The 12503-nt window shown below is 44.9% G+C and overlaps 1 protein-coding gene across 1 annotated transcript in view; it reads left to right on the forward strand.

Moving 5' to 3' along the window:
* The window catches only part of LOC137355640 (asialoglycoprotein receptor 1-like), a 117780-nt gene that overhangs the window by 48192 nt on the left and 57085 nt on the right, over positions 1 to 12503 (forward strand). Inside the window, exon 5 of the mRNA XM_068021015.1 lies at positions 1887 to 1958. Coding sequence (XP_067877116.1) covers positions 1887 to 1958 — 72 coding nt within the window. The remainder of the gene's footprint in view (positions 1 to 1886; positions 1959 to 12503) is intronic.

Here is a 12503-nt window from a genome sequence, read left to right on the forward strand (position 1 = left end):
AGCATAGATTTGTTAAGGGAAGGTCGTGTCTTACTAACTTAATTGAATTTTTTGAGGAAGTAACAAGGAGGATTGATGAGGGTAGTGCAGTGGGTGCGGTCTACTTGGATTTTAGTAAGGCATCTGACAAGGCCCCACATGGCAGACGGGTCAGTAAAGTGAAAGCCCATGGATACAGGGGAATGTGGCAGGTTGATCCAAAATTGGCTCAATGACAGGAAACAAAGGGTAATGGTCGACGGATCTTTTTGCAAATATAAAACGGTTTCCAGTGTGTTCCACAGGGCTCAGTGTTGGGTCCCTCGCTGTTTGTGGTATATATTAATGATTTGGACTTAAATGTGGGAGACAAGATTGGAAAATTTGCTGCTGACACAAAATTGGCCGTGTAGTTGATAGTGAAGAGGATAGCTGTAAACTCCAGAATGATATCAATGGTTTGGTTGAGTGGGTGGAAAAGTGGCAAATGGAATTCAACCCAGAGAAGTGTGAGGTGATGCATTTGGGGAGGGCAAACAAAGCAAGGGAATCCACAATAAATGTGAGGATATTTAGAGGGGTAGAAAAAGTGAGGGACCTTGGAGTGCATGTCCACAGGTCCCTGAAGGTGGCAGGACAGGTAGATAAAGTAGTGAAGAAGGCACATGGAATGCTTTACTTTATTGGCCGAGGTATAGAATACAAAAGCGGGGATGTAATGCTGGAACTGTATAAAATGCTGGTTAAGCCACAGCTGGAGTATTGTGTACATTTCTAGTCACCACATTACAAGAATGACATAATTGCTGTGGAGAGAGTACAGAGGAGATTTACAAGAATGTTGCCAGGGATTGAAAGTTGCAGCTATGAGGAAAGATTGGATAGTCTAGGGTTGTTTTCCTTAGAACAGAGGAGGCTGAGGGGTGACTTAACTGAGGTGTACAAAATTATGAGGGCCCGCGATAGAGTAGACAGGAAGGACCTGTTTCCCCTAGCGGAGAGGTCAGTTACCAGGGGGCACAGATTTAAGGTGATTGGTAGAAGGATTAGAGGGGACTCGAGGAAAAACAGTTTCACCCAGAGGGTGGTGGGTGTCTAAAATTCACTGCCAGAACGGTGGTGGAGGCAGAAACCCTCAACTCATTTAAAAGGTACCTGAACATGCACCTGACGTGCTGTAACCTGCAAGGCTATGGACCAGGTGCTGGAAGGTGGGATGGGATTGGGCGGCTAGTTTTTTCAGCTGGTGCAGACAGGATGGACTGAATGGCCTCTTTCTGTGCTGAAACTTTTCTATGGTCCTACGGTTCTAAGTTATTTCCTCTGGTGGGGGAGTCCAGAAGAAAAAAAAGACTTGCATTTATATAGCACCTGTAAACACCACCTGACGTCTCAATGCGATTTGCAGCCAATGCAGTACTTTTTGAAGTGCAGTCACTATTATAAATAAGGAAATGAACATAATCTTAAAATTAACTGGGCCATTCAGGGGTGATGTCAGAAAGCATTTATTCGCATAAAGGGTAGTGGAAATCTCTCTGCCAAGAAGCTACTGAGATTGCGCGGGGGGGGTGGGGAAATAAAAATTTCAGTTCTGAGTTTGCTAGATTTTTATTGGGTCAGTGTATCAAGGAATATGGAACAAAGATGGGTTAATGAAGTTAACATACAGATCAGCCATGATCTAATTAAACGGCTGATGTCACTTCATTGAGGGGTTGAACCATCTGTTCCTGTTCCTATGTTCCTAAAATAGCCCGAACTTTGAAACATTGTTGAGTTCACTACTTGTCTAGTTCAATTTCGACCATCAACTCCAGTGACGTACATTTGGAGTAAGTTCTGTTGCTTCAGAAAGTTGGAGGCGGGAATCCATTGATGCTGATAAATATCTGTTTCATTTTCAGTTAAACAGATATCCAGTGAAATCAAAGATTTGAAGGATGATGTCACCATGCAGCTTGCAAAAATGAAGCATGGTAAGTCCCTGTGAGCATGTCCAGCTTCAGTATGAGCCTATCATCGCCATCTGGAGGACACTCGACATTGCACAGCATTCCAGACATTCACAGTGGCTCAGTAGTGCTCCCGATGGCCTTGTGAGGAAATGCAATGTGTGGTATCAGATTGAGACATTGGACATGATTTTCCCACCCCTGGGTGGGGAGGATGCCAGTTCATTGAGGGAACTTCCCTGCAGCCATCCAGGGGGTGGGGGGACCATTGGAGCTGGAGGCTCCATGCAGCAAAGAGGGGGCCGGGGACAGGAAAGGACATCCTCGTGGCCCCAGAGGGGCCTGCCTGTTGGCCCCTCTGTTTTTTAATTTTTGTCTAACCTAACTAGGAGCGTCTCAAAATAGAGGCACCTTCCCGATCCCTGGATCTGCTTCAAAAGCGGCCACCTCTTCCAATAGGGCAGCCGAGACTTCAGGGATGCCAGCCCTCTGATTGGGCCGGAAGCATTTATATCCTTAATTGGACAGTGAGCCTGGAGGCGACCAATCAGGAGGCCGCCGCCAGGAAATGCTGAGCCAGTCCTGCTGCCGGCAAGTGTGGGCTCGGGGCCCCTATTTGGTCCCGATGTCGGGTTCCCAAAGCCCACGTTAAGATCCTACCCATTGAGACCAGGCCCAGTCTCTGGGATGTGTTTAGATAGCTAATCAGCCAGAGATGTGCATGTGACCTCATGCGACCTCAACGTTCCTTTGCTGGAGAGGGAATTATCCTAACCTGTGACCCCTCCTGGAACATTATGTGTCCAATTGTGTATATCTCTGTTTCCTGTGCATGTACCTGTGTGTAGGACTGTGTATATCTGTTTCCTGTGCATGTATCTGTGTGCAGGACAGTGTATATTTGTTTCCTGTAACTGTGCGAATGACTGTGTATATCTATTTCCTGTGCATGTATCTGTGTGTAGGACCGTGTGTATCTGTTTCCCGTAACTGTGCGAGTGACTGTGTATATCTATTTCCTGCGCATGTATCTGTGTGAATGACTGTGTATATCTCTGCTTCCTGTATCTGTGTGTAGGACTGTGTATATCTCTGCTTCCTGTATCTGTGTGAATGACTGTGTATATCTCTATTTCCTGTATCTATGTGAGTGACTGTGTATATCTCTGTTCCCTGTATCTGTGTGAGTGACTGTGTATATCTCTATTTCCTGTATCTATGTGAGTGACTGTGTATATCTCTGTTCCCTGTATGTGTGTGAGTGGATGTGTATATCTCTGTTCCCTGTATCTCTGTGAGTGACTGTGTATATCTCTATTTCCTGTATCTATGTGAGTGACTGTGTATATCTCTGTTCCCTGTATGTGTGTGAGTGGATGTGTATATCTCTGTTCCCTGTATCTCTGTGAGTGACTGTGTATCTCTGTTTCCTGTATTTGTGTGAGAGACTGTGTTTATCTTTGTTCCCTGTATCTGTGTAAGTGACTGTGCATCTCTGTTTCCTGTATTTGTGTGAGAGACTGAGTTTATCTCTGTTTCCTGTATCTATGTGAGTGACTGTATATCTCTGTTCCCTGTATCTATGTGAGTGACTGTGTATATCTCTGTTTCCTGTATCTGTGTGAGTGACTGTGTATATTTCTGTTTCCTGTATCTATGTGAGTGACTGTGTATATCTCTGTTCCCTGTATCTGTGTAAGTGACTGTGCATCTCTGTTTCCTGTATTTGTGTGAGAGACTGAGTATATCTCTGTTTCCTGTATCTGTATGAGTGACTGTGTATATCTCTGTTTCCTGTATCTATGTGAGTGACTGTATATCTCTGTTCCCTGTATCTATGTGAGTGACTGTGTATATCTCTGTATCCTGTATCTATGTGAGTGACTGTGTATATCTCTGTTTCCTGTATCTGTGTGAGTGACTGTGTATATCTCTGTTCCCTGTATGTGTGTGAGTGGATGTGTATATCTCTGTTCCCTGTATCTCTGTGAGTGACTGTGTATATCTTTGTTCCCTGTATCTATGTGAGTGACTGTGTATCTCTGTTTCCTGTATTTGTGTGAGAGACTGTGTTTATCTTTGTTCCCTGTATCTGTGTAAGTGACTGTGCATCTCTGTTTCCTGTATTTGTGTGAGAGACTGAGTATATCTCTGTTTCCTGTATCTATGTGAGTGACTGTATATCTCTGTTCCCTGTATCTATGTGAGTGACTGTGTATATCTCTGTTTCCTGTATCTGTGTGAGTGACTGTGTATATTTCTGTTTCCTGTATCTATGTGAGTGACTGTGTATATCTCTGTTCCCTGTATCTGTGTAAGTGACTGTGCATCTCTGTTTCCTGTATTTGTGTGAGAGACTGAGTATATCTCTGTTTCCTGTATCTGTATGAGTGACTGTGTATATCTCTGTTTCCTGTATCTATGTGAGTGACTGTATATCTCTGTTCCCTGTATCTATGTGAGTGACTGTGTATATCTCTGTCTCCTGTATCTATGTGAGTGACTGTGTATATCTCTGTTTCCTGTATCTGTGTGAGTGACTGTGTATATTTCTGTTTCCTGTATCTATGTGAGTGACTGTGTATATCTCTGTTTCCCGTATCTCTGTGAGTGACTATGTATATCTCTGTTCCCTGTATCTGTGTGAGTGACTGTGTATATCTCTGTTTCCTGTATCTATGTGAGTGACTATGTATATCTCTGTTTCCTGTATCTATGTGAGTGACTGTGTATATCTCTGTTCCCTGTATCTGTGTGAGTGACTGTGTATATCTCTGTTCCCTGTATCTGTGTGAGTGACTGTGTATATCTCTGTTTCCTGTATCTATGTGAGTGACTATGTATATCTCTGTTCCCTGTATCTATGTGAGTGACTGTATATCTCTGTTTCCCGTATCTATGTGAGTGACTGTATATCTCTGTTTCCCGTATCTATGTGAGTGACTGTGTATATCTCTGTTCCCTGTATCTGTGTGAGTGACTGCGTATATCTCTGTTTCCTGTATCTATGTGAGTGACTGTATATCTCTGTTTCCTGTATCTATGTGAGTGACTGTATATCTCTGTTTCCCGTATCTTTGTGAGTGACTGTATATCTCTGTTTCCTGTATCTATGTGAGTGACTGTATATCTCTGTTTCCCGTATCTATGTGAGTGACTGTGTATATCTCTGTTCCCTGTATCTGTGTGAGTGACTGTGTATATCTCTGTTTCCTGTATCTATGTGAGTGACCGTATATCTCTGTTTCCTGTATCTATGTGAGTGACTGTATATCTCTGTTTCCCGTATCTATGAGTGACTGTGTATATCTCTGTTCCCTGTATCTGTGTGAGTGACTGTGTATATCTCTGTTTCCTGTATCTATGTGAGTGACTGTATATCTCTGTTTCCTGTATCTGTGTGAGTGACTGTGTATATTTCTGTTTCCTGTATCTATGTGAGTGACTGTGTATATCTCTGTTTCCCGTATCTCTGTGAGTGACTATGTATATCTCTGTTGCCTGTATCTATGTGAGTGACTGTGTATATCTCTGTTTCCTGTATCTATGTGAGTGATTGTATATCTCTGTTTCCCGTATCTATGTGAGTGACTGTGTATATCTCTGTTCCCTGTAACTGTGTGAGTGACTGTGTATATCTCTGTTCCCTGTATCTGTGTGAGTGACTGTGTATATCTCTGTTCCCTGTATCTGTGTGAGTGACTGTGTATATCTCTGTTTCCTGTATCTATGTGAGTGACTGTGTATATCTCTGTCTCCTGTATCTATGTGAGTGACTGTGTATATTTCTGTTTCCTGTATCTATGTAAGTGACTGTGTATATTTCTGTTTCCTGTATCTATGTGAGTGACTGTGTATATCTCTGTTTCCTGTATCTCTGTGAGTGACTATGTATATCTCTGTTTCCTGTATCTATGTGAGTGACTGTGTATATCTCTGTTCCCTGTATCTGTGTGAGTGACTGTGTATATCTCTGTTCCCTGTATCTGTGTGAGTGACTGTGTATATCTCTGTTTCCTGTATCTATGTGAGTGACTATGTATATCTCTGTTCCCTGTATCTGTGTGAGTGACTGTGTATATTTCTGTTTCCTGTTCTTGTCATTGTAAGTCCCTCGAGATGACGATGATGTTTGCCAGGGTTCACGATTTGTGTCCTCAGGTGACTCAGGAGGCCACACTGGAGCCACAGGTCTTTGTGCAGAGAGGACATGTATTGCCCTGAGGAAGGGCGGTTCTCGAGCCAGGGTCCTGCTTTCTCTCCTAAAGAGCTTTCAACTCTTCTTCGCAGCAGAGTTTATGCGGTCAGTTTCCGATTCTGTTGTGGCTTGTTCCTCCCATACACCGATGTCAAGTCGTCCCCTTTTCAATAAGACCAATGGGGCGGCACAGTGGCGCAGCGGTTGGCACCGCAGCCTCACAGCTCTAGCAACCTGGGTTCAGTTCTGAGTACTGCCTGTGCGAAGTTTGTAAGTTCTCCCTGTGACCGCATGGGTGTCCTCCAGGTGCTCTGGTTTCCTCCCATATGCCAAAGACTTGCAAGTTGATCGGTAAATTGGCCAATGTAAATTGTCCCTAGTGTAGGTAGGTGGTAGGATAATTGAGGGAAATGGGATTAATGTAGGATTAGTATAAATGGGTGGTTGATGGTTGGCACAGATTCGGTGGGCCGAAGGGCCTGTTTCAGTGCTTTAACTCTCTATGACAGAGGCACTCTATGACTATGACCTTCAGGGTGTCTTTAAAATATTTTCTCTGTCCTGCTTGAGATCGGGTGCTAGCTGTAATTGTGAAAAAAGAAACTGCTTCACAAGCAGGTTATTTGACATGCAGATGCAATATCCAGACCTGCGGAGCTAATTTCCCATGATCATGGTTGCAATGCTGCAGGACTTGGCTTCAGTGAGGATACTGGAGTTTGTTCACCTGTCCATGCACTCTGCTTTGAGTATCCTGCAGAGACCCTGCTGGTAGAAATTCTCCAGTAACCAGAGGTGCTTTTGGTAGGTGACCCAAGTCTCCCTGCCATAGAGAAGGACGGTGACAACAACAGCATTATAGAGGAAAGCCTTTGTCCTCTTATGGAGATCTCTGTTGTTGAAGACACGGTTACGCAATTTTTGGAAGGTTGCGCTGGCAGAGCTGATTCTGTGTTGGATCTCCACCCCAATGGTGACATTTTGAGAAATGTAACTGCCAAGAAGTGATCAACAACTTCTAAAATCTAATCAATAACAAAAGCTGGAGATGCAGGTGCTCGTCAGGGGCAGGGATGGTGCAGGACTTTGATCTTGCTGATGTTGAGTGCGAGACTAGCCCTTCTGTATGCAGAGTCGAAGAGTTTGAGCGTGGTCTGAATGTCACTTGCAGCGTGAGCCACGATTGCACATATGGGAAGATGTACTGAGTGGCGTGTCCCCCAGGGATCGATACTCGATGTACTGAGTGGCGTGTCCCCCAGGGATCGATACTCGATTTACTGAGTGGAGTGTCCCAGGGATCGATACTCGATGTACTGAGTGGCGTGTCCCCCAGGGATCGATACTCGATGTACTGAGTGGCGTGTCCCCCAGGGATCGATACTCGATGTACTGAGTGGAGTGTCCCAGGGATCGATACTCGATGTACTGAGTGGAGTGTCCCAGGGATCGATACTCGATGTACTGAGTAGAGTGTCCCCCAGGGATCGATACTCGATGTACTGAGTGGAGTGTCCCAGGGATCGATAGTCGATGTACTGAGTGGAGTGTCCCAGGGATCGATACTCGATGTACTGAGTAGAGTGTCCCCCAGGGATCGATACTCGATGTACTGAGTGGAGTGTTCCGGGGATCGATACTCGATGTACTGAGTGGAGTGTCCCAGGGATCGATACTCGATGTACTGAGTGGAGTGTCCCGGGGATCGATACTCGATGTACTGAGTGGAGTGTTCCGGGGATCGATACTCGATGTACTGAGTGGAGTGTCCCAGGGATCGATACTCGATGTACTGAGTAGAGTGTCCCAGGGATCAATACTCGATGTACTGAGTGGAGTGTCCCCCAGGGATCGATACTCGATGTACTGAGTGGAGTGTCCCAGGGATCGATACTCGATGTACTGAGTGGCGTGTCCCAGGGATCGATACTCGATGTACTGAGTGGAGTGTCCCAGGGATCGATACTCGATGTACTGAGTGGAGTGTCCCAGGGATCGATACTCGATGTACTGAGTGGAGTGTCCCAGGGATCGATACTCGATGTACTGAGTGGAGTGTCCCAGGGATCGATACTCGATGTACTGAGTGGAGTGTCCCAGGGATCGATACTCGATGTACTGAGTGGAGTGTCCCAGGAATCGATACTCGATGTACTGAGTGGAGTGTCCCCCAGGGATCGATACTCGATGTACTGAGTGGAGTGTCCCCCAGGGATCGATACTCGATGTACTGAGTAGAGTGTCCCAGGGATCGATATTCGATGTACAGAGTGGAGTGTCCCAGGGATCGATACTCGATGTACTGAGTGGAGTGTCCCCCAGGGATCGATACTCGATGTACTGAGTAGAGTGTCCCGGGGATCGATACTCGATGTACTGAGTGGAGTGTCCCAGGGATCGATACTTGATGTACAGAGTGGAGTGTCCCAGGGATCGATACTCGATGTACTGAGTGGAGTGTCCCAGGGATCGATACTCGATGTACTGAGTAGAGTGTCCCAGGGATCGATACTCGATGTACTGAGTGGAGTGTCCCAGGGATCGATACTCGATGTACTGAGTGGAGTGTCCCAGGGATCGATACTCGATGTACTGAGTGGAGTGTCCCGGGGATCGATACTCGATGTACTGAGTGGAGTGTCCCAGGGATCGATACTCGATGTACTGAGTGGAGTGTTCCGGGGATCGATACTCGATGTACTGAGTGGAGTGTCCCAGGAATTGATACTCGATGTACTGAGTGGAGTGTCCCAGGGATCGATACTCGATGTACTGAGTGGAGTGTCCCAGGGATCGATACTCGATGTACTGAGTGGAGTGTCCCAGGGATCGATACACGATGTACTGAGTGGAGTGTCCCAGGAATCGATACTCGATGTACTGAGTGGAGTGTCCCAGGGATCGATACTCGATGTACAGAGTGGAGTGTCCCAGGGATCGATACTCGATGTACTGAGTGGAGTGTCCCAGGGATCGATACTCGATGTACAGAGTGGAGTGTCCCAGGGATCGATACTCGATGTACAGAGTGGAGTGTCCCAGGGATCGATACTCGATGTACTGAGTGGAGTGTCCCAGGGATCGATACTCGATGTACAGAGTGGAGTGTCCCAGGGATCGATACTCGATGTACAGAGTGGAGTGTCCCAGGGATCGATACTCGATGTACTGAGTGGAGTGTCCCAGGAATCGATACTCGATGTACTGTGTGGAGTGTCCCAAGCATTGGTGCTCGGAGATGTAGTAGGTGGAGTGTCGAGGGATTAGTGCTGCAGAGCATGAATTTTTAATAAATTCATCGAATGTATAGGGGGAATGGTATCTGGCACTGATGGTTTGTATCTTAGAATAGTGAGCGAAGTCAGGGAGGAATTTGCAGAGGCCCTGACCGCAATCTTTAAACAGCTTTGGATATAGAAGCTGTGCTAGAGAACTGGAGGGTTGTCAAGGTAACATCTTTTTTCAAAGAAGGAGAAAGGGTTAAATTAAGTAACTAGTGACTAGTCAGCCTAACACGATTGTTGTTAGGATGCTGAATGGAAGAAATAGCTCACATTTATACAGCATCATTCATGACCTAAGATGTCCCAAATGCTTTACAGCTAATTAAGAACAGCAAGCTCCCACATACAGCAATGTGACCATAGGATGACACCACTCAGAAGGAGGCCATTCAGCCCATCATGCCAGTGCCAACTCTTTGAAGGAGCTATCCAATTAGTCCCACACCCCCGCTCTTTCCCAATTGTCCTGTCAATGTCCCCTTTTCAATTATTTATCCAACTCCCTTTTGAAGGTTATTATTGAATCTGCCCTTTCAGGTAGTGCAGTCCAGATCACAATAACTTACTGTATAGAATTTTTTAGAATCATAGAAAGTTTAAGGCACTCCACCCACCTTTGGTTCTCATGCCAATCGCCTTAAGTTTGCACCCTCTGGTTACTAATCCTTCTGTCACTGGACACAGTTTCTACTTATTCATTCTATCAAAACCGCTCATGATTTTGAACACCTCTATCAAATTTCCCCTTAGCCTTCTCTGCGCTAAGAAGAACAATTCCAGATTCTCCAGTCTCTCCGCATAACTGTAGTCCCTCATCCCTGGTACCATTCTAGTAAATATCCTGTGCATTCTCTCGGAGACCTTGGCACCCTTCCTATAGTGTAGTGCCCAGAACTGGCCTCAGTACTCCAGCTGGGGCCTAACCAGTGTTTTATAAAGATTGACCATAACTGCCTTGCTTTTGTACTCTTTGCCTCTATTTATAAAGCCAAGGATCCTCTCTCAACCTGACTCTGCAACCTTCAAAGCCTTCAAATACACACCCCCTCAGGTCTCAATGTTTCTGCACCCCATGTAAAATTGTACCATTTTGTTTATATCGCCTTTCCTCATTTATCCAACCTTTTCATCTGTCATATGTCTGTCCATTTCACCAGTCCGTCTGAAGTCTGCTACAATCCTCCACATATTTCATGTCACCTGTAAACTTTGTAGTAATGCCCTGTATACACAAGTCCAGGTCATTAATATATATCAAAATGAGCAATGGTCCCAGCATCAACTCCTAGGGGACACCACTGCATTCCTCCCTCCAGACTGATAAACAATTGTTTATCACCACTCGCTGCTTTCTGTCCCTTAGCCAAATTTATCTCCACACAGCCACTGCCCCTTTAAACTCATTGGCTTCAGAATTTCTAACATGTCTATGATATTGCAGATTGGAATTCAGTCATTCAGCCCCTCAAGCCTGTTCCATCATTCAATGAGATCATGGCTGATCTGGACCTAACTCCATTTACCACCTTTGCCCCTTATCCACTAATACGAGCATATGAACTAGGAGCAGGAGTAGGCTTTCGTCCCCTCGAGCCTGCTCCACCATTCTATAAGATCATGGCTGATTTGTTTGTGGACTCAACTCCACTTTCCTGTCTACTCCCTGATACCCTTTGACTCACTTGTTTGTCAAGAATCTGTCTACCTCTGCCTTATAAACATTTAATGACCCTGCCTCCATCGCTGTCCGGGGGAGGAGAGTTCCAGACTCACGACCCTCAGAGAAAACATTTCTCCTCATCTCTGTCTTAAGTGGGAGACCCCCTCTTTTTAAACTGTGCTCCCTAGTTTTAATCTCTCCCTCAAGGGGAAACATCCTTTCAACATCCACCCTGTCCAACTTTTTCTCATAAGCTAACCTTCTCATCTCAGAAATCAGTTACATGAACCTTCTCTGAACTGCTTCCAACACAATTCTGTCCTTTCTTAAGTAAGGAGACCAAAACTATACACAATGTGCTAGATGTGGCCTCATTAATGCCCTGTACAACTGTAACAAAACACCTCTACTTTTACAATCCATTCCCCTTGCAATAAATGGCAACATTGCATTTGCCTTCTTAATCACTTGCTGTGCCTGCATATAAATTTTTTGTGCTTTGTGTACTAGGACACCCAGATCCTTCTGCATCTCAGAGTTCTGCTATCTCTCTCCATTTAAATAATATGTTGCTTTTCTATTTTTATGGCCAAAGTGGACAATTTTACACTTTCCCACATTATACTCCATCTGCCAAATCTTTGCCCACTCACCTAACCTGTCTGTATCTCTGCAGACTCTTCATGCCCTCTTCACAATTTATTCTCCTGCCTATCTTTGTGTCATCAGCACATTTAGCAACCATACATTTGATCCCTTCATCCAAGTCATTGATATGGATTGTAAAGAGTTGAGGCCCTAGCACTGATCCCTGTGGCACTCCACTCGTTACATCTTGCCAACCTGAAAATGACCCATTTATGCCTACTCTCCGTTTCCTGTTCGCTAACCAATCCTCTATCCATGCTAATCTGTTATGCCCTACACCATGAGCTCTTATTTTGTGTAGTAACCTTTGATGTGACACCTTGTCAAATGCCTTCTGGAATTCCATGTACACCACATCCACAGGTTCCCCTTTATCCATGTTGCTTATTACTCCATCAAAGAACTCCAATAAATTAGTCAAACATGATTTCCCTTTCACAAAACCATGTTGACACTGCCTGATTGCATTGAGATTTTCTAAATGACCTGCAATAATCTCCATAATAACAGATTCCAGCATTTTCCTTATGACAAATGTTAAGCTAACTGGCCTGTAGTTTTCTGCTTTTTGTCTCCCTCCTTTCTTGAATAGTGGAGTTACATTTGCTATTTTCCAATCTGATGGGACATTTCCAAAATCTAGGGAATTTTGGAAAATTAAAACCAATGCATCCACTATTCCAGCAGCCACTTCTTTTAAGACCCTAGGATGAAGTCCATCAGGATTTGGGGACTTGTCAGCCTTTTAGTTCCAATAATTTTCTCAGTATCCTTTCGCT

This window comes from Heterodontus francisci, chromosome 43 (genome assembly GCF_036365525.1).
Source record: "Heterodontus francisci isolate sHetFra1 chromosome 43, sHetFra1.hap1, whole genome shotgun sequence".
NCBI classification, from domain to species: domain Eukaryota; kingdom Metazoa; phylum Chordata; class Chondrichthyes; order Heterodontiformes; family Heterodontidae; genus Heterodontus; species Heterodontus francisci.